Here is a 24013-nt window from a genome sequence, read left to right as displayed (position 1 = left end):
ATTCACTCTCATTGTTCAAGCTAATATCAGGCTACGATAAACGTTCTTTAATTAGTATAATTTCTTAAATGTAGTGGAGACACATATGTATCTGCATATCATTTCACCTTATAGCTTTGCTATTATAAATCAGTTGTCTTTAATCCGAGTGACAGAAGATTATAAACATTCCACTTTTATTTTTAGGTGAAGCTGTAATAAAAAGGTGTTAGCTCATACTTTTTGCATAGGCTTGGGCAGAAAGTTTCGTTAAATTTGAGCGATTTTTTGCTGAAAAACTTTGAACATGTGACTTATGTTTGCATCAAAAGAGATTCCTAAATTATTTTGTATTTTTTTTTAATGGTTAAAAGTATATTTTTCTATCAAATACACTCAGTTGTCACTTTATTAGGTACACCTGCTCTTTAAAGCAAACAACCGAACAGCGAATCATGTGGTTGCAACTCAGTACATAAAGCATGCAGACATGGTTAAGAGGTTCAGTTGTTTTTCGATCAAACATTAGAATGGGGAAGATGAGTGATGTAAGTGACAAAGCTCAATTTCTGGTGCGACATGTAGATGTTATGGTCAGAATTTGGCGTAAACAGCATGAATCAATGGATTCATCCTGCCTTGTGTCAAAAGTACAGGATGGTGATGGTAATGTGATGGTGTGGAGAATGTTTTCATGGCACATATTAGGCCCTTTAATGCCAATTCAGCATCATTTGAATGCCACAGCGTACCTGAGCATTATTGCTGATCCTGTACATCCCATTATGGCCACAGTCAGCCCGTTTTATAATGACTATTACCTACAGGATAATGCGCCATGTCACAAAACACGCATCATATCAAGCTGGTTCTACGAACATGACAATGACTACAGTGTACTCCAATGGCCTGAAAATTCCCCCAGATTATAATCTAATAGAGCATCTTTGGGATGAGGTGGAAAGGGAGGTTCGCAGCATGTATATGTGCCCGACAAATCTGCAGGAACTGCGTGATGTTATCAGGTCAGCATGGACTAAAATCTCTAAGGAATGTTTCTAGCACCTTGTTGAATCCATTCCGCGAAGAAATCAGGCTGTTATGGAGGCAAAAGGGAGTTCTACCCGGTACTAGATAAGTGTACCTAATAAAGTGGACCTTGAATGTAAAGTGTCCGTACTGTTGGTGCGAAAGAAATGAAAAGCTAGAAAACAAATTAAAATTGGAGATGTTACACTTCAGACATTTCTTAATGTATTGCCTTTAAATTTGGTATGTGAAGTTACAGTCTAGTAGAGCACATTAATTGTAAATGTGGGTTATTTTAGAGTAACACAGTTTGAGCTACAGAAGTTCGAATATCGCTAAACTATCCTATTAATAACACGCAGTGTGTCCTATAATTTTTTTGGCCACAAGAAACACTCCAGTGTGTTTTGGTTGTTTATGGAATACGATATTCTGTATTTTTTCTGATAATTATGCTGTATGCTGTAATAATTGAAGAATTTTATTGGTGTTTAGACAAAATAAGTATCATAATTTAATCATCCTTCAAATTAATATTCTAACGATTTTTAAAATTTTGTTGGAAAATATTTTTGTACGTCCAAAATTTTAAATAGACGACCGTAATACTGTACTTTGTAAAGTCTGTACTGTACTGAACTAGTACTCGATGGGCAAAAAAGCTCAACTGCTTTTGCTGAAAGGAGTTAATTGAAATCGCCTGTGACCAATGTTAAGTGAGAAACATTTGTTAAATAGATTAGTTAATTTTAATTTGTGTTTATAAATAAAATATTTGAATATCAAAGAGCTTTATGCTGTTTATCAGTGTAAATATTTGTTTTCAAGTACTTATTGATAGTTAAATGGATATCACTAATCATGTTTAGTGTCTGTTGTTATTTATCGCTATAAATGCTATACCAATGACAACTCAGTACAAACTAATTTTAAACTCATAAAGGGATTTTCAAGATATATAATAGACAACAGATTTCATTTCTAGTTATATCCATAAGTGCTATAAAATGCCATTGACATCCCAACGAGAAGATTGTGAACGTCTATAGTTTTTAAGGTGTTCTGTTATGTATCGTTCTTAAAAAAATGGATGTTTTTATTTTATTAAAATGGAATCTGTTGTCTATTATGTATCTTGAAAATCTCTTTATGAGTTTAAAATCAGTTTGTACTGAGTTATCATTGGTATAGCATTTACAGCAATAAATAACATCAAACACTAAACATGACTAGTGATATCCATTTAACTATATATATTTAATAGGAAAAATACAACAAAATTTGCCTTCTGGCAATCAGCTATTACAAATCTACGCATTTTTGGGTATAAAATAAATAAAATGCGATTACTTATTTACATTCATCTTTATATTCCTAATTCAAAAATGGAATGAAACTTGTCTGAAAACTACATAGTAACAATTTAAGTAACCTCAAAATAAAAATAAGTTATTGTGATCCTAATATGGAAAACATCTGTCTAAAACAAATAGCATTAAAGATACGAAAGAAATATAACCCAAAATAAAGAACTAATATAAAATAATTTGTCTGCAAAATTAGTAATACTTTTCTGTTACACATACATCAAATCTGCAAAAATTTGCAAAGAAACTGGTAAACAGAACCATAAACCTAAGTTCACGAAAAATGTATGTTTTGTTTTAGCATGAGTCACTGGAACTCTACTTCTCTGTACTAGTCACGCGAGATTATTAATAACTTTTAGAACATATATTAAGATTCCTTTTCTAGAAAGTAGAAGACACGATCAGAAAATATAAAAGCAGTATTATGATAAAATTTGGAAGAAAATAATATAAAGGATTTTAAAGAACTTCCCCTTGTTTAAACTACGACCTCAAATTTGTTATGAATAGATGCGCATCAAAAATTCAATCAAAAATACACACACGTCAAATCAACAAGCAAATTTTCGTCTACCATTCAAAATTGTGATGTGATCAAGACATTAAGATTGCATTGAAGTATTATTTTTGAAGTAACTCAGAAAAGCTTAACCTAAATTTTAATCATTTCATACCTTAAACATCGAAATAGTTGTTTTCCATTAAAAATAACATATAAAACACACGTTACATGAAAATAAATAATTATCTTAAAGAAGTCTTCAATTTGGACTTTTAGCATTTAATAAAAAAAAGTTTATTCAAATTTAAAGTGTAATATTATGCAGCCTGAAAGATTTAACTTTGAAGTTTAATCTGTATTCTAGTTCAGTGTGTTACATATTGTAAACATACGCACATAAAACTATCCAAATGTATGTTCGTAAGCACATCGAACTAAACCTTGCAATTGAGCATTAAAAATACGTGAATAGAATGTTGGAAACTGAGTTGTTTAAAATCTGTTATCAAAATATCCCTAACTTAATTTATTTTTTATTTTAGGGATTTTTCAAATTTCATGTTGGATAACATCATTGACAATTTTATCAAACAAACAAAGCACCCCACATAGCCAAAAAAAAAAAAAATCTTTATAGCTTTGATATATTTTTTTTATGAACGGTTATCTGAGCCGCGTTTGTGCATCTTGAAATTGGAATTGAAAATGCAATAAACCTCATTTAAAGGTCTTATCTACTTCTTATTTTATTAAATATTAAAATAAAATATGTTTGCTACATGACTTTACGAGCAAATTTATAGTCAACTCCCCATTACTGAATGGAAGGGATTTCGTAATTCTAATATCTGTATATTTTTTAACTGATTAAAGTCTTACAACAAATTTGAAGTCAAAACAAGCACAACAAGCACAACAACTCAATCATATTAGGAAAGAAAGGATCGATACGGAGAGTGATAATGCATAGAAACATGGATGCATTAGGTTTAGAGCGGAACGTAAAGAAATAAATAGTTCAGCTATTTTGGTGACTTAATTAGTCACATTTGCATGGAAAATTCCTTGTTTCGTTTTACGTGTATATGACCAAAATAGACTGTTTGCGTCTTACTTCGCCCTTCCATAGGTAAGAAAGAGTATATATTCATAGAGGTTTCTGCATGTAGTTAGTTAATGTCCATGCGAAAAGGATGTGGAGGGTCCTAAACTTATGTTACTCTAACTTAAACATAGGTTACATACATCAAGTAATTGTCCAATCAGGTTTATACTTGCTTCCAGTTGTGTTATTCCATCCTGCAGTGAGATCGCACACATTTTAAGTGGTAGTAGACTTTAATATTTAATAGATTAATATATTTAATATGTAACTCTTATATATATAATAAGAATGAGCGATGATATAATAAGTGAAAAACTGTGAAATGTCCCACTAGGAATGTTCGTTTTGACTTAATAGTTCAACATACTTTCATTCCTATTTCGGTGTTGGTTTGGGAAGACATGGAGAAAGCTTCCTCTTTGCCTTAGCAGCCATATGAAACATAACAAAAATAAAAAAAAAAACGTTGTATAAAGCTATCCATTAATTGGTAATAAGACATATTTTATTGTGAATAAATATGTTGGTTATTTGTTCACTTGTGTTTTCTTCTTTGTCCTTTTCTTAATATGTTAGAGATTATGTTTAACTTATCTTGAAACCTGCTGCATCGCGATTACTTGTTTGATATCAATGTACTTCAATATTACGTTGATAGTAATGTAAAGAGACTTCTGTTTAATTTGAACAGCATCTAATAGGCAGTACCTCATCTGGAACTTTAGAACTGGCATTGTTTTTGTTATACTCTATACATTATCAGAACTGAGATTTTGCATTTTCTGTAGCTTTTAATAATAAGTCGCTAAAATTTCTTTGAAACAGAAATTATTTCTATTGCGTGGCTGTTCATTGTACTTTATTGCGTTAATGCTACTTGTAATGCTTCTTTTCACCTAATAAATTAGTGCCAATCCACATCGTAATTGCCTTTGAATATTACATTAACTTTGGAAGACACCACTGTTTTAACCCTTTCTCTACTATTGTTTCCATAAAAGTTTGAGCACACGCATAAAAAATATAACTAATAATATTAAAAACCCTTTTTACAGAATGTAGGCTAAAATAACATACTGTATAATAAAAATGTATAATTATGATTGTACATGAATTAATTATTTTAATTTTCCATAAAATAATCATCAGCTGCTTATCACTAAACGGTAAGATTACACTTGTTTGTTTATTTTTACTGTAAACTACATAAGTTTTTACGTACTTCTGAGAAATTGAACACATATTTCACGTTCTTTTTATATCTTTCATTCAAAGCAAAAACTGCTATTTTTCTATGGTTCAAGATACAATGTTGCAAAGCGGTATTTATTTTGAATGTAAACAAAAATAGCTTTATGTGAACAATTAAATTTTGAAATTTTTTTAGGTCAACCAAAGCATTTACCAGTTGATATTTTAACTATCTGTACATACATCCGTTACCTGTAGTAGTTGCTTAAAGTAATATACTGTTGAAATCTGATAGCTTGCTAAAGGCTTTTTAAAGATTTTCAGACTGAAAATACCGTAAGATTCAAACAAACCAGAAATTAACACACACACACACACACATTTAAAACCTGAAACATGTTCTTCAAAGTAAACAAATTATACATTTAATTCTACGATGACAAAAACATCTTTGGTGGCATTTATCTTAAATAAAGTTTTCCGATAATTGGTTAAATAACCGGCTATCAAGTTTTGCAAAAATTTACCTAGAAGCTTAAGACCCATGAATAGACATTGAAAATAAATGAAATATTATTTATTAAACAGTTCATTACTTTATCCTTAGGATTACTTATGCCCACTTTTATTTTAGCAGAAAATAGTATCAATGGGAAAAAATGCAAATATATGTGAATGTAGGATGTGAATTGGTTGTTTTTAGCAAAGTCACAAACAAGTAAAAATATATATAGAAACATATGATTCATTTCTAGTGGATAACTTGTACAGCTACTTATTATTTCAATTTGTGTTTACAATTTTACTGAAGGTCATTCTTGAGGCAAAGCTAGAAAATATTAATTAGCTCATTCATGTTGCAAGATCTATCCATAGGATAAAACCTAACACTTAGAATAAACCAAATCATTGATAATTATTTTACACTAAGTTCACACTAAGAGCTGAACTTCTTGTTTTCAAAGTAACTGATGTTTTCCATTGTTTATATAAAAATTCAGTTCTTAATGTAAAAATAATCTAACAAGACTTCTTAAAATATCTAGATAGTTGTCTATTATTTGTTTTAAAGATCCGTAGGTGCATGGATTCTGCAGTCTAGAAAGCCTGATTATAATTCCATATACAGTAATACAAACACCAGACATTTTGGAATGGTGTTATATTTAGCAGTAGTGGGTTAATGCAAAACTAAACAAAAATAAGAGAACTTAGTAACATGCAACTGTGTACTAAATATTTGCTGTTAGAGGTTCAAAGTATGGGTTGATGAACGTGAAGCCTTCAAACTCCGTGCCTGTCAAGTTATTGATCACCACGCTATCAGCGGGTGTCAGGAATTTTTTGGAACTGGTGAAGATTGAGTCAAAATTTTCACCTTTCTTGGGGTTTTTCTGTACAAAGACAAAAAAAAAAGGAAGTAAACCTAACCAAACCATAATTACAACAATTATATGTATAAAGAACTTACCTTATATAATACATGCAGTAACTTAAATGTTTGCTGTTAGAAACGAAAATACAAAGCATTAAAGAAACGTGGAAAAGTACTACATGCAGCTATTCAAGCAAAAAACATGAATTTTAGTTGTTGTACAAAACACACAACTCAAAACATATTAGAACAAAATTGATTCAATAATGAGAATTTTTAAGTGTCCGAAAAGATAAACTGGCTCAGAAAATTTTTGCCTAAAAATAACTTTTTTATTTTTTTGAAATAAGCAAAATATATGATTATTGAAATGTTCTTTGTTATTATTAATGAGAAATGTGGAGTGAATATAGAATTTCATAGATAATTTTTCCTTTATCACATCCCAGTGTATGAAAATTAATACATTTTTAATAAAGTAAACAAAGTCACAAGGAAGGACTGCGTTAAAACAGCAAATCCAAACCTCTGACTAATTACATTTGTAACCTGGAATATTTTCAACTGGTGCAGCGTTTTTTGTTTTATTTGTTTTTGTTTCGGCTTGTATTTTTAAGTTATAACAAACTGATATATATATATATATATATATATATATACCGGTACATTTTTAGACCTATATAACTTAAATCGAATGAATTAAAATTATTAATATATGCCTCATTCACAAAACGTATCCATCATTACATGAGTAAAATATAATATGTTTGTTTTTGTATTTCGGGCAGAGCTACACGACTTCTATCTTCGCCAGCAGTTCCTTATTTAGCAGTGAAAGACACTAGAACGAAAGCTACTAGTCATCATCAACTCTTGTACTACACAACTCTTGTGGAATTGAGCGATAGATACTAAATATCCCATGGCTGAAAGGACTACATGTTTGGTGGACGGGGATTTGAACCCATAACCCTCAGATTACTACTCTAACGCCCTAACCACCTGGCAATGTCGGGCCAGAACAATATGAAACAGACTAAATGAAGAGAAATACATCACCACATAAGTATAGTGCGAAATAGACTGAATGAAGAAAAAATTGATTATTTCAGAAAGAAAAAGATAAATGAAAGTAGGTTGTTCAATATGAATTAGTTGCACTATATTTTTAAACCTTTAATTTACATTCGCAGATAACATTCCATAACAAAGCTGCCCAGATACGTCAGCATATCCCTTTCCTGCCTCTTCCTATTCTGCACTGAATAGAAAATTAAAAAAAATATCATATTTATCATTGTACTTACAATTTTTGGCTTAAAGGGAGGTTGCACCTCCTTGTTTTCAATCTTGTCCCAGTCTATTCTTCTAAAGAAAGGATGACTCCTGACGTCTTCCTCACCTGTACTACTACAACCAAGACGCTTTGAAGGACTCTTCATTAAAAACTAAATAAGGAAGAAACACGTGAAACAACTTAAAACATGAAGATCTTTGTACAAGATAGAGCTTATTTATCGTATCAGTACCATCTCATTATCCCAGAAATAAAGATGATAATTAATAAAATATTTTCACAGTGGCTCTAGCATTTGATTAAACTTTAACAAATACAATTTATTATTTCAAAAAAGAAGAAAACATACCCCTTTACATGCTTCCTTAGCTTCCTTGGAAAGAAATTTTGGATAAGAAACGTTATGGTCAGTGATGGAAGCAAATAACTCTTCCTCATCTTCTCCATCAAAAGGTGGCTACCAAAATGAAATAATAAAAAAAGATTTTTATCATAATGATTTTTAATTTTAAATAAAGAAGTTATTAAACTTAAATCTTTTGACATGTACAAAAATGTGTATATTTAGCTTGCTTTTAGGATATAGCAGTGTAAATATACACTGCAGTGTTTCAATATTAGTTGAATTTTGAATATATACAATTACTGAGACATAGCAAACCAGTCACGTGGAAGAAGCAAAAATTATATTTATAAAAATTAATTGGAAAAGGTATAAAACATTAATTAGCAATGGAACCAGTCTTAAAATATCTAAAACCAACTGCACATATTGCAATAATAAAATAAAATTAACGTAACGTTAGCTTACGTTGAACAAACAACTTCCTCTCAAAGCAGTAGTTTCAATTTAAGAAGTTTTCTCGCATATAAAGATTAGTAGTAAATGAATGGTATGTGCAACAGAGAAGGATGAGTTCATTAATCCAAGAACTAGTTAGTTTTTTGTTTGTTGATAGTTAAGCACAAAGTTACACAATGAGCTAGCTGTACTCTGCCAATTAAGGGCATCGAAACATGGTATCTAGCATTATACGTCTGCAGATATTCCGCTGTGCTACAGAGGGCTCCATAGCTAGTAACATATAAGTGGAACGGACTAATTTTCTAAAAGAAACTTTTCGAAACAATTTATTTAATTCACGATTTCTTGTGACTTTTCTGCCTCAACCTCCGAACATTACATTTGTCTGGGAAATGGCTGTTTTCAACATGTCTCTCACAAACTGCGGACTTTATATATGTTTGTAAATTATCATTATGAACAACAAGTTTGTCTTACCCCACAAACTCTATAGCTGTAACCAATGAGCCATTCTTAGCCTATAGGTTTTATTTATGTTTGATAGCTTGTGAACAATGGGACTGTCTTAAACTGCGGGCTTTAAAGCTTTTTGAGAGCCAACAAGCCAGTCCTAACCTATGAGATTTATTTCTGTTTGAAAGTCAAACACACAAAGAACGTGATACGTTGGTTCCAAAAAGTAGTAGGGCGAACTAATTTGTTATGCTTCTAAAAAAGAATAGCATAAATAGTAATTGCACATTTCATAAATTTATTCTTATCACAATGTTGTAGAAACATGACAGATGGGATTCTATTAGATCCTTCTATTTATTCATTAGTTGTTGGATTATAATATGTAGTTTCAGTTTTATTAATTCCTAATAGTTTAAAATTTTCTTTCATCAGTTTTAATCAAAACGTTATTATTAGTCTAGCAAATAATCACTCAAAATTGCTAAAATTGAAAACAAAGCATGAAACATGTTATAAATGTAGATTTTCAAATGGAGATTTCTAGAAACGCTAGATACATTAAATATCATGCCTTAAACAACCACCATATTAGGTTTCAATATGGCCGCCATCGAAAACCAGAATTACTCAAACTAAATGCATATAGAAGTGTCGTGTAAATATTTCAAGTCTGTCGTAGACGTATAATTTCATATAGAGATTAATTTGAATTTCAAATCAATCACAGATCTTCTCCTAACAGTTGCTATGTCGGATTCAAGTATAACCTCCATCCAGAACTACCACTAATCAACAATACTTTTCAAACACACGTCATCTAAAAATAAAATTGAATTACTATCGAAAACCACAATAATTATATGATTTTAATCTTCATAGAGGCATCATATAAAAGCTTAAACATATGTCTTGACAAGTGAGTTTGGTTTTAGCACTTTGATAAATACATGAGTCAATTTTATGTTACAAGAAAAGCAAAAACGAACAACAACAACAACAAACGCTGTTTATGTTACTAGTTTGTTACTATATTCGAAAACCAAGTGGACAACAGTAAAATAATAAACAAAACGGAACCAATTATTATTATTTATCTTTATTTTTGAAGGTTCACTTATGTGATTATTTATTTGAAATTTGTACATGATATGTTATCTAAGACCACTAAATAACAACAATACTTTAGTGAATGACTTCAGAAATAAACTGATAATATATTTCACCATACATGTATCTTTCATAGTTAATATTCATGTTGTAGTTTTGGAAATTGTTCTTATGTACAAGTTAGATATCCAGAAATTATGGATCACCTTTAAAGTTGCAAGAATGTCTAATACATCTATGCACATAGCATTGACAATTTTACAATAACATGAGAGGTTATTATCTTCTTTCATATATTCTTGTGTGGTAATACTGTGTTAGGTTTTGTCTAAATAAATAAAGAAAAAACATATCTGAGACATAGAAAGCATACCGTAAAGTGAAAAGTGTTAACATTTCAGAAACACCACAGTAAATCATGTGGAAGGATCATGCATTGATAGAATGGTTCATTGCGATAATGTGCAACTGCACTTGCCCAATTAGTTATATGAGCCAGACCCAACAGCACTCTTTGCCAAAACAAAACAAACATTATTTTTACGGAGGATACTCTTGAACATCATATTAAAATAACTATTTACCATTATCGTAATATATGAAGATAATCACTAGTGTCTAAACAGCATATAATGACTTCACGAGAAAGGATGTAGGAGCAACCAGACCAAAGCTGGACAAATGTGTGAATATCCATAGTAGAAGTTCTCAAGTCCAGGAATTAGCTGACAGTATTTTTGTAAGAAATCATGCAGAGATCTAAGTAAATGCTAAATTGCTTAATTATCTTGCACTGTGTTGCATTTATATGCTAGAAATAGCAATTAAGATTAACGTTTCAAATGTCCATGATGGTTGAGTTATACTTTACATTCGGATGAATCACGTAATTTTTATAGTACAGATTACAATAATGGTTGTATGCTTCTTAGAACCTACAATGTAATTGTTATTTCTTCTATTTGCATTTGTTTAAAGTTTACAGTGATGATGGATGATGTTTCACATTGTGGTGCACATTTGATAAGTGTTAACCTTAGTGCATATACTACATAACTGAAATAACTGTTTGTTGCAAGACTTTTGTATATGGCTACTTCAACATGTTACAAAAATGTTTTTGGTAATGTAAGAAAGATGTCTCAGAAATATTACTACCACATTATGAAATATATAAGTTGGACTCACAAGGTTATTTGTATTATAAAGTGTTTTATACATTAACCTATATTCTGTTGAAACTATAAAGCTTTATACACTTAATTAAATGTTGTAATCAAATTCCCTAATCAGATAAATGTGGCTTGTGGTTTTACGATGACATGTTTATGTAAATTAAAAGCGTGAGTTTGTACAAAAGTGATTTTCGATGGCTGCTATGTTTACATTTATTGTGGTGGCTTATTGGGAAACTATCCGTAATAAGTCTTGCATTTATATGAATCTCCAAATAAAAATATATGCAAAAGTGTAGATATTTAGAAACATTTCAGTGCATTTGAAACATATAGTTGTGCAATGATGTAATGTTTGTCATATTCAAATAAGAGATAGTTGAGGTTTTTGGTAAGACCTGAGATGAGTTATGCTTTTTTGCAAAGCTTCTTTGAAAATATATATATATGCTACTTTTCAAGTTTTATTCACAATTTGTATAGTTTTGAGATGATTTGCTGTAATTTAAGTTTATCTGTTAATAAAGACTAAAGAATCTCAAGCATGCTAACAAAGTGTTATATAAAAGTTTCATCTATGGTTTTAGCTTATCGATTTGAGCCATTATCCAGCCAGATAACTAGAACAGAGGATAATGTATAAGTTTCAGGAATAATTCAGTGATAAGTGGCCTATAATATTTATAGTCGTAATTAGAAGCAATGGTACTGATACATGAGGGTAACGCTATAGTGGAGCAGTTTATTTACAGAGGGACTATTTGATCCAGGATACTCTTTTTAATAATCTATACATGTATTTAAAAACTCACTTTAATGTTTAGTTAATGAACTAGATATAGAGATAGTTAGTTATACATATGTTTTTTAAGATTCTGGGCGTTACTGTTTGGTGCTTTTCTGTCATAACTTTATTACTAGGCTACATGTGTTCTATATAAAAAAAAATCAGACAAACTAATATACTTAATGTTCTTTCCTTCTTTTGTTCTCTCGTATAACTATTGGAACTTGTACTTAATTATTTTAACAAATTTGTAATTTCGCTCTACCATCAATTTGGTTATTCAATTAAGTCTTTCATTATTGCTATGTTTTTACAAACAGTCTGTTTTTTTGGTTGAGTGTAAACATTGCTTAATTTTCATTTGTTACAAACTCAAATACAGTGGTACCTCGGTTCTCGAACGACTCCCTTCTCGAACAATTCGGTTTTCGAACATATTGTTTGAGAACAAAATGTCTTGGTTGTCGTACATAAACTCGGTTCCCGAACCAAGCTGTCGTGGCCCGAACCCCGAAATAACCCTACTGATGAGCCAAACGACCCTTTGACCATTTTCGGCCCACGCCAAGCTTGCCTAAAACATTTTACCCGCATCTGTCACTCAGTCCACACCCCCGCTAAAATTTGCTGTAAACTTTCTCGTTTTCCTTTTTGTTTTGTTTTTTGATTTTCTAAACATTCTGATTAAATAAACCACCATGGGGTCAAAGAAGGAAAATGAAAGCAGCAAACCAAAAATAAAAGTTGTTAGAGCCACAATAGCGAAGTATAAGAGTGGCGTTCGCGTGTCTGACCTTGCTACACAGTTTGGTATGGCGAAGTCTACAGTCTGCACCATACTGAAAAATAAAGAGGTCATCAAAGGAGCTGATGTTGCAAAAGGAGTGACAGTGCTTACAAAACAAAGATCACAAACAATAGAAGAGGTAGAAAAACTGTTGTTGATTTGGGTAAATGAAAAACAATGAGCTGGTGATAGCATTTCTGAAATCATCATTTGTGAGAAAAGAAAGCAGTTGCATGCTGACCTCCTGAAAAACACCCCTGGAACAAGTACTGATACCAGTGATGCCTTTAAGGCTAGTAGGGGGTGGTTTGAAAAATTTAGGAAGAAAAGTGACATATATAGTGTGGTGAGAGATGGGGAGGGTGCAATTCTAACAAAGACGCTGCTGATAAATTTGTTAGGGAACTTAAGGACTATGTAGAAGCTGTTTATATTACACAAATTTCTTTAGTCAATTAATTATGCATATGCTACACTTATTTTATTATTAGGTTTAAACTAAATCAGTGTTTGGGTACATAAGTCAAAGGAATTTAATCGATTTGTACCATGTGGGTGGTGTAGTGAGATTCAGAACAAGGTAACTATCTTGAAATGAATCATTACTTCTAAAAAGAACTCAATGTTTCTAAAACAATAAGTACCAGCTTTGGGAATTCAAATCAGTTTGAGAGCCGATAATTCACAATCAAGACTTCATATCTATATACGCACACATACACAAGATAATTAAAAATAGTTAATTTAAAAGGGGAATAGGAATCGTTAAAAAATAACAGAAAAAAATTATATCAAAATACAAGAATTATATTAAGGAATGTGTGAATATGTTAATACTTTTGCCACCTGCCTTATTTATGTACAAGGTTAGAAAAACACAATCATAAAGTAATGTAATTTAATCCTATCACTATCAGAGCATACGTGTAAATAAATTCTGACCTTTCTACACCTCTGTATAAATGGTGTCATAATGTATATTTAATAAAGCAAGTGAATGACATTTATTTCACTATGACGTAGACTAATCAGTTGGAAACAACTGTAGCTTCCTATCGCATATCTCGTTGTCTCGTGCTCTTTTGTCAATTCTTATTGTATTCGAAACTGGATTGCTGTATTTATTGAGTTATTTTCCGTCAACTTATTGTCTATTACAGACAAATTTTAATATGTTTTATTAATCTCTTGAAGTACATGATATAAATATATTACTATTTATAAACTTGTTTTTATCAGTCAATGACTAACTATATCGTGATGTCTTATACTGCCTAAACATTCTCTAGTGTTTATTTATACATCATAGACATTGTTGTAGAAATGTCATGTCAATAAAAAATGTGATTTTTCCGTTATATCTCATTTGAGTAACCTTACTGATAATTCTATATTAAGGATAAAACTAGTTATGATCGTTTTGATAGATTAATACTTTTCACGTAAAATGTTGTGATAAGTAGCGATTATAGCTGTAATTCAAACTTGAAATATATCTTCACTCAATAATATTAATTTTATGAATAAATTTCAGAAGTTGAATCGATATTAATTGCCAATAATTTTAATTCAGTTAATTCAGAAAAAAACAATGGAAATCACTATGAGTAAACGCACGGCATAAACTTTACTTCATTATTATGTAGTATAAAATATTGACCCTTTACCTATTTTAATCAATATGAATTGTGACAATTAATGTATCATAATTCAATACGAAAGATATACATTTCAATAGTATTAATACCGGGTTGATGAACAATAAACCCTTTTCTTTTAACTTCTGGACAATCTTCCATTATTCACTCACGACTTGTAACAAATAAATGACACAAAGCTAAAAAGTAAAATATATTTTATACACTGTATAAGCTATTTATCTTTACAACAGAGATCAGAAACAATTACTTACGAAAACAAGATTAATAGAATTTACCTGTCCAACTAGCATTTCGTATAAGAGAACACCGTAGGCCCACCAGTCTACAGATTTTCCATATGGTTGGTACAAGATAATCTAAAGAAAAGTAGTAAAAATAATATGAGTTTATAAGAAATGATAATATAAGAAATCTCGCTTTGATATTAATTAGGTAACTTGAATTGTTCAACTCATTATACAAAAACCTTAAATATTGAATTCACAAGAATTTAAATTATTTTGCAGGATGAAAAAAACATATTTGTTATTAGTCATTTAGAAAATAATGTGAAATTTACTATAAAATATTTTCAATAACTGTACTCTGATAAGCAGATATATTTAATTGAACCTCAGGTGCAATGTAGTCTGGTGTTCCACAAAATGTCTTGGTGGTTTTGTCTCCCATGACTCCTTCTTTGCACATCCCAAAATCTGCTATCTTTATGTGTCCGTCTTGATCGAGTAAAATGTTATCTAGTTTTAAGTCTCTGAAAAAAAGCCAATATTACAATGATTACAATCCCTACAAGTATGCGATTTTCGTTCATGCTTTGAAAACAATATCAAAATGTTTTAAACTTGAAATCAACTTATACGAGCATGATTAAGATGATGAAAGCCTTGATTAAGTTTGAGATATACAACAATAACAAAATTTAGACTCCATACAAGGGTATGATTTAATAATTGTGATATGCTACAGATTAAGTCCAATATAACTGGTACCTGTACACAATCCCTCGACTGTGAAGAAAGAATAATCCTACGGCAATTTCTGCTGCATAGAATCTGGACAAAAAAAACACGTTACGAGAAGTAATTTGTCAAAAAAATAAATAAAAATACGAAAAACAACAAGAGAGACAAATACTGTTTATGTCCATTTTACGAAAAACATGTTTTATTGTTACTTTTCTATGAACCAAGACAAACTCTGGAAATAATAAAAAAATAACCTTAAGAGTAGTATTTTTAAACTCTATAAAATACTTACAGATTTGTTCTGTAACAAAATGAGGTTTAAGTTAAGAGTACAGACTTGTAGAATCGTTTGATATTATGAGCTCATATTTGACTTTTTTCCAGCATGTTTACATTCTTAATGTTTTATAAACTGTCAGTCTGCGGCTCTAATGCCTCATGAGTTTAACACAAAAACAATCTCATTCGTAAACTAACAATTCCCGTAGATTGTGCTAAAACAATCTAGCTGCACTTTCACTGTGGCTGAATGCTCTGTAGAGAAATATTTGTGGTTTTAATACAAAATAATTCCTAACTCTATCGTTTTTTCCACACCACCAATGATCCTTTAACCAAAGCTATGTGTTTTTTTAAGTCTTCACATTCCGTATTCAAATCTGTACCTATTTACTTCCCAAGTTTTGGCCAATTCATTAAGGCTGTTAATGTATGTTCGCATAATAGAAACTAATCAAAGGAATTGTCTTCTTCTACAATTTCAATATCCTATAGAAATAAGTAGCATACTTTTTGAACAACAACGATTTTCAAACATATCAATGAAGTGATAACCTAATCGCATTATCTCAAACAGAAAAACATCCTCTTACCACTCTTTGCTTTCTGCTACATAGTTAATTTTCAATCTACTTCTTAACTTAAATCAATCTGATTTACATCTAATTCAAAAATTAATTTATTGTATAACTGACACATTATTATATATTATTCTTTTCTTTCAGTAATAAATATTCTTATTAATAACTCTTAATTACCTTAATGTCAACATATTTTTATACAAGTGCACCAAACATCGTTCATATTAAAAACGGCCTTCTATAAGTTGTAAGGAAAAACAATTACATAACCATACATTCTTGTTACAACTATCCCGAGGCTGATGAATCTATATTACTTTATGATACAGCTTAGGTGCCACTCAGTGCTATACAATATCAACGATACAACATCAGAAGTGATATTTATACTCCGTTTAACAAGACATTTCACTGGAACACCTGAGAGGTTGTAATATTATACTTTCTAATTCCCAGCCAAATGCTGTTACAGTAAACGTAGAGGTAAAACATTTTGTTTGTTCTTTGAAGTTTAATATTTCAAAATATTGAAATAATGAAGCTAGTCATTGGGATTTCGTTGGAATAATCTTGAGTAGAATATTTTAAATAAGAAATATCTTGAACAAATTGAGATAAAACATGATGTGCCTTCTTAACAATACGTTTTCTAGTATAGATCTGAAGATTTTTAAATACAACACTCTATATATTTAAAGAAAAAGTTCTCAGCTTTCTTCTTACATATACGGGGCAATGCAAGGCCTTATATTTACGGTACTGGATTATGAATTCAAATGTTCATAGCTTTCATTCCGTTGCACTAAAATTTATTCTGGGCCATGCATGGCCAAGCGCGTAAGGCGTGCGACTCGTAATCCGACGGTCGCGGGTTCGCGCCCGTGTCGCGCCAAACATGCTCGCCCTCCCAGCCGTGGGGGCGTTATACTGTGACGGTCAATCCCACTATTCGTTGGTACAAGAGTAGCCCAAGAGTTGGCGGTGGGTGGTGATGAGTAGCTGCCTTCCTTCTAGTCTTACACCACTAAATTAGGGACGGCTCTGTGCAGTGGGCTAACAACCTACTCACTTAAATACTTAAATCCGCAAGCGATTGCGGCCCTATCATCCTAGATGGAATCTAATGGTGATAACTAACTAACTAACTAACTAAAATTTATTCTACATTTGACAATATGATCATCATGGTCATATCTTACTCTCGATTAGAGTAACCTAAGAGTTAGTAATGGGTGTTCGTGCCTTTTCTCTGGTCTATCAGTTCAACATTATGAACAGCTAATGAAGAGATATATCCCTTGTAAGACTTAGTGTGAATATCTGAAACAATTCGAATCTCCTCCTTTATGAAACTTTTTTTTTCTTGGAATAGCCTCTGTTCATGAAGAAGAATTGTGGCAGTTAATAAAGCTCAATAAACTATTCATTAATTTCAATGAAGAAAAAGACCCATGTTCTACTAAGAAAACGTTCACAACACCATTGCACCACCTGTATATCATTCTTATTCAGGCAGTATCTAATGATGTTTTTGCTTTTTGACACATACTTACTTTTATCAGTAAGAAAAGTAATGTAATGTAGTTCATCAGTCTATGTTACACATTTTCAGTAATTCAGTGTCTATAATTTGCTGTTTCTTTGTTGTATTTTGTGTAAAGCAAAATGATGTCTGTCTGTAACTAAATTTTGCATTCTTAGTATAATTAACTTCGTGATTGTTAGAAAAAATATATATGTAAAATTGTTCGCTCCTCTACGTAAAATATTTTCTCAACCCAAACGAGCCGTTTTTACATATATACTTTTCTCTACAAGTAGGTTTTCTTGACATCACTGATCACGTGATTGTTAGGTTTTATCTGAGACACGATGTTCTCTGAGTGGCTGTGAGCTGCCAAACGCTATTTATATAAGGTTCTTTACATGTTATTGTTTAGAATTGTTACATCCTGGCAAATATTACGAATTATTTAAATGATCATAGTCTGATGTGTGCTGGAATTTTGCAAGATATCCAATCATCTTTTCTCTTAGTGACAAGCATTTAGTGGCCATATTTTATTCCATTGACAGACAATTCCATTTTGATTGCCATTGTTGATTTAATCTGGCAGACGTAATTTTATTGAAAATTTAATCATTATCCTAAAAGAATTTTGCTGTAAACACATAAGAGCGAATTCTGAAATCACTTTGTAATTTCCACCTGGTAACTAAAATCTCTATATTAGTTATTCTGAAATTACTGTGTAATCTCCAGTTGGTAACTAAAATCCCTAAATTAGTAATTTGGTAATTTTGTAAAAATTAATGATTTGAATAACGTAGGAACTCTTAGCATGCAAGAAAACAACAACAAAAATCTATGACATTTTTCGCTTTTAGCCTAAAACTCTTTGTAAATATTGCTTTACGTACATCGTAGTTGAGTCAAAGAAACAGTAAAACAGTTTTAGATCCTGTGAAAATTAAATACCAGAACTACCGCCATATTCCTAAAATATGGTATATAAATTTACACTATAAATATTCCATTATTAACTATTTTGGTCGAAAAGTATGATCACGATGAACAATATTAGGTTAAACGAATTTTAAAATACGTAGTCACTTAAATAATGTTGTTTTCTTTTGAATTTAATTAAAACGTAAGGAACAAGTACCATACGTCTAACTTCCTACCATAGACGTTGGAATCTATAGACAATGTTGCTAATTGTCCTACTTCAATCATGTAATGTGCAACTCTGTAGCATATAACAAAACTCACATAGTCATAAAATGTGAACGCTTACACTGCAACAGGTTCTTTAAACTTTCCATTGTGCTGTATTTGGAACATGAGATCACCGCCACTCACATACTCCATAACAAAATACAGTCTGTCCTGCAAGGTAGAAAAATCGTTATATAAATTCTAAGATCCACTAAAGGTTTACCTAGCATCAACAGGTGAAACACAAGAACTGAGGTATTTAGTGTAAAAGAAGAAATATACGTGAATATCTACATCAACACTAAACTGAAAAATGTGTAATTCAGCAAATCTGATATTTTATAAATAAACTGTTAAACATAGAAACATAACTTTAAGGACTGAACCTAAACATTGAAATTTGTTCTGTATACAAGTAAAGAGAGCAATTAAATTTATTTTTCTATTAACAGAGCTTCTTTCATATTTTGTCTGTTAATGTTATTTTCTCTGTTGAGGATTTTTACCTTAGAACAATAACAAGAATGATTGTTACTAGTCACGCGCTCAAAAACACGAGATGGTTTTGTTTTGTTGTTTTCCCGAATATGAGTAGAAAACTGTGTTTCTCCAGCATAACAACTTTTGCGATTCTTACATTAGATTATATACACATTTCCTAAAGTATAATTATCCATATACTTTTTTTGGATATGAGTTGATCTATATTTTATCCCTGTGAAAATGTAAATTGTACTTTTAATCCCACTGTTTTTATAGCATAGGAAAAGTTTGGGATAAACTGTAAAACACAAGAAACAGGGAAATATTAAAAATAATTATTTTCTAAGCCCGTTTTTCACTTATTTTCACAATGTCCACGTCACTTACTTTAGCGATAAAACTGTAAAACAATTTAAAAATGTTGTAAGTTAGAAAATTTTTCAGTTAAAATCACGATTCACATTATTCAAAAATCTTTAATTACTCAGTGTCATATCAAACGTGGAATGTGTTCCTTTATCGTCTAACTAAACTTTGACGGACAGTTTATCGACATTAAATTATTTTTTGATAAAACATTTCACTTATATACAACCTAAAATTATATTTTTATAATATTTTAATTATTAGATAATCAAATCTTATTACATGTAAGTACAGTTGTGAATACCCACGACTTGTTCTCACACGAAGACATTACAAAGAAAGCTTCATAGATAATGAATGATAAGGTCTGGCTGTAATTTTATATTTAATTGTTTTAGTTTGGCTTAGAGCATGGGATAGCTAAGATGGACCAACAGATCCCTTGTTGTCCCTAAACGTTATGTCATTATGTAATAATATCACTCAGTGTAGTGCTCCACCAGGATAGATGTATTAATATATATATAAAGATATGTGTTACTGACGTAAGAAATTAAATATAAACTACTTTTCTGTGTAGTAGGCGTACGGTTTATAGAAGTAAACAATGAACGATTTTTCATATTAATATAAATAGTGTTAGTAAATCATACGGACAGTAGTTTATATATAAACTTATTATTGAAAGTAAAGATGAGTGTATAACAATACAGGGCGTCCCAAAAATGTATATACACTTTGAATGATTATAACTCACTCGAACTTTCTTTTTTGTGCAACTGATATGAAGTAATGGCAAAAGCAATACTAAGCTTTGAAAAAAGGAAATTTATCTTAAAGTGCTACTGGAAGTGCGAGCACGTAGCTGAAGTGTAAAGACGGTTTAGAAGGGAGTTTCAAACAGATCCACCAAAGCGACTCACCATTACTCGCATTAGAGATAAGTTTGAAACAAATGGAACTGTTCAAGATGTCCATAAAGAGCGTTCTGTGAGACCGCGGCCTCCCACCAGTCCCACACGGGAAGCAGAGCTGTTAGAAAGTATCCACCGATCTCCAAGAAAATCTGTTCGGCAAACATCCCGTGAGACAGGAATCCCAAAATCGAGCGTCCATCGCATGTTGAAGCGCGTTCATTGTAAAAGTTTTATTCCAGCATTAGTCCATGCCCTCAATGAAGATGATCCTGGTTGGAGAATTGAATTTTGTGAGTGGTACCTGGCAAAATATGCAGAGGATGCACAGTTTCCAAATAAGATTGTCTGTAGCGATGAGGCCACATTTGATTTAAATGGCTCAGTTAATCGCTACAGTTGCACCTACTGGGCACCTCAGAACCCGCATGTTATGGTTGAACATCACGTAAACTTAACAGTGGTTACAGTTTGGTGTGGGTTATCAGCGTTAGGCGTAATTGGACCATTGCTTTTCGAAAACACAATCACTGTTGTCGTTTATCTAAACTTGCTGCAATAATCTGTCGTGCCATACATTGGAGAGCAATTTGGAGATGAGAACTTTTATTTCCAGCAAGGTAAAGCACCGCCACACTACCATTTTGACGAAAATTTGCCGAACAGATGGATTGAGCGAAGAGGTAGCACTGAATTTCCCCCACGTTCACCAGATCTCACACTTCTGGACTTTTTTTTATGGGGATACGTCAAAGATAAAGTTTATAACACAAAACCTGTAACAATCAATGTTCTGAGAGCAGCAATTGAACTATAATGCACACAAATACCAAATGAAATGATTCGTGAAGCTTGCAATTGCATCTGTTTGCGTTATCAGCAGTGTCTGGATCACAACGTTCATCAGTTCCAACACCTGCGATAAGTCAAAAGATTCTACACTTATCTTCTTAAACCTGGATTATAAAACCTAAGTATATCTTAATAAACATTGTATTTATAATCATTCAAAGTGTGTATACATATTTTGGAACACCCTGTATATCAACCACAGTATATCTGCTATATCGATTGCCTACTAGATGTTTCGCTCAGTAGAGTATGACAGACGAAGAAATGGTTAAGAAAATATTTATATCATTTCTTACTTGAACAGCAACTGCTTCAGAATAAACTAAATTACGTTGTTGAACTGTAACTTTTATCATTCTTATCTAAATATTTAGAATTAGGTAGAGTAATGATAATGTCGTTATTAACAAATAAATGTTTTATTAAAATACATGCAAATAAAAAGGTGTATTGCCGCATAAAAATAGGTGGCGCCACAGGTGACATGTTACACAGAGATTTATCAAACTGAAACCTGTCTGAGGCTGAATCGCAAGGTACCGAGTAGAATTTCCGGCTTAAGCAGGTTTTCTGGCTTAGACAGTGAACATGCATTTCCTTAATTATATATAACTTTTAACCGAAACTTTATACTTGACTCAAGGTAAAGTTATTATACTGTTTATGCTAAATATATTAGCATAATAACAAAAATAGACATTTAAAGTATACATAAGTACAGAAAATCTTAATCAAATTTATTTGAAGAAAGTGTCCAATATCAACTGTTTCGTTTTTTTAATGGGCTTTCTCATGTGGTTAAAAGAGAACGCCAATTATACGGCCTTTTCATGAAGTTAATTTTCCTCCTTCAGTTTTGCGTGCAATTTGATAGCGTTAATATAACTTAACGGGCCTGGCATGGCCTAGCGTGTTAAGGTGTGCGACTCGTAATCCGAGGGTCGCGGGTTCGTGCCCGCATCGCGCCAAACATGCTCGCCCTCCCAGCCGTGTGGGCGTTATAATGTCACGATCAATCCCACTATTCGTTGGTAAAAGAGTAGCCCAAGACTTGGCGGTGGGTGGTGATGACTAGCTGCCTTCCCTCTAGTCTTACACTGCTAAATTAGGGACGACTCGGTGCAGTGGGCTAACAACCTACTTATTTAAATACTTGTTGAAGAATCCGCAAGCGATTGCGGCCCTATGTTCCTAGATGGAATCTAATGGTGATAACTAAATATAACTTAACATTTGCGATGAAGTAGGAATTTTTATTTCCTCACTACCTTTTCTATTTTGTCCATCTTCTGAATCTCTCACACTGTTACCATCTTGCGATTCTATTATAGATTTTAAATCAGTTTTTGTTAAAACATTCTTGTCAACGTTGACGAAACTTTCCGCAATCACATAATCATCTGCACCAATCTTCTCAATCAGAGTTTGGATTTCTCTAGAATCGTCATAACAAACAACTTCTCCACAATCTTCGCCATTATCAAAAATCAATCTAGTTTCGAAAGCACTTTATTATTAATTCATCTTTTACGCATTTGATTGAATAACTTAAAAATCCAATTGCATCTAACACGTCAGTTTTCACGGTCATTTCAGATGCTGTCTTACAGTCGTCCATGTTTGCAATAATGTGCTGAAACATCAAGTTTCTGTATTTCAGTTTTATACACTGTATAATTTCATTATCTAGTGGCTGTAGAACTGATGTACATGAAGGTAGAAAGACTAAATTAACATTTAAAAGTTGAACTTTTAGGAGACAAGTTGCACTATGTATGAAAAGTAGAATATTCCTATTTTCTTGTTCCATTCTTTTGTTTAATTTGTTCAAAAATTCATCGAATATAGAATTTGTCATCCACACTTTATTATTCGCTTTCCATTCCACAGGAGATTGATTCTTCCTTAAATTTTTGAAACAGCACGGATTTTCACTTTTACCTATTACATATGGTTTCACTAGTTTTTCATCAGCAAATGTGACCAAAAGTACAGTCAATCATTCTTTCGAATAGCAACCTCTGGAATAATGAAGGCAGAAAAAAGAACAGAATATATTTAACCAATACTTACTGTAAAAAAATGTTTGAGAATTTATTAATATTTAAAGAAATTTTTAATTAAACAGGAATTTATTAATATTTAAAGAAATTATTAACTAAAGACAAATTTATTAATATTTAAAGAAAGTATTAATTAAACAATAATTTATTAATGTTTAAAGAAAT

The 24013-nt window shown here is 31.5% G+C and overlaps 1 protein-coding gene across 5 annotated transcripts in view; it reads right to left on the bottom strand.

Moving 5' to 3' along the window:
- Window positions 1-24013, bottom strand: part of LOC143225137 (protein kinase C, brain isozyme-like) — a 143299-nt gene that overhangs the window by 14037 nt on the left and 105249 nt on the right. For 4 of the 5 annotated variants that reach the window (XM_076454000.1, XM_076453998.1, XM_076454001.1 and 1 more), the window contains 7 exons: window positions 19250-19341; window positions 15616-15678; window positions 15239-15377; window positions 14902-14982; window positions 8198-8305; window positions 7859-7999; window positions 5155-6570 (listed from right to left, as the gene is read on the bottom strand). In XM_076454000.1, coding sequence (XP_076310115.1) covers window positions 6409-6570; window positions 7859-7999; window positions 8198-8305; window positions 14902-14982; window positions 15239-15377; window positions 15616-15678; window positions 19250-19341 — 786 coding nt within the window. In that variant the 3' untranslated portion in view covers window positions 5155-6408. Of the gene's footprint in view, window positions 1-5154; window positions 6571-7858; window positions 8000-8197; window positions 8306-14901; window positions 14983-15238; window positions 15378-15615; window positions 15679-19249; window positions 19342-24013 lie in introns of those variants that run through there. The other variant, XM_076453999.1, reaches the window with a different exon arrangement.

Source organism: Tachypleus tridentatus, chromosome 9, assembly GCF_004210375.1.
Source record: "Tachypleus tridentatus isolate NWPU-2018 chromosome 9, ASM421037v1, whole genome shotgun sequence".
NCBI classification, from domain to species: domain Eukaryota; kingdom Metazoa; phylum Arthropoda; class Merostomata; order Xiphosura; family Limulidae; genus Tachypleus; species Tachypleus tridentatus.
This window is presented reverse-complemented; position numbering and strand designations above follow the sequence as displayed.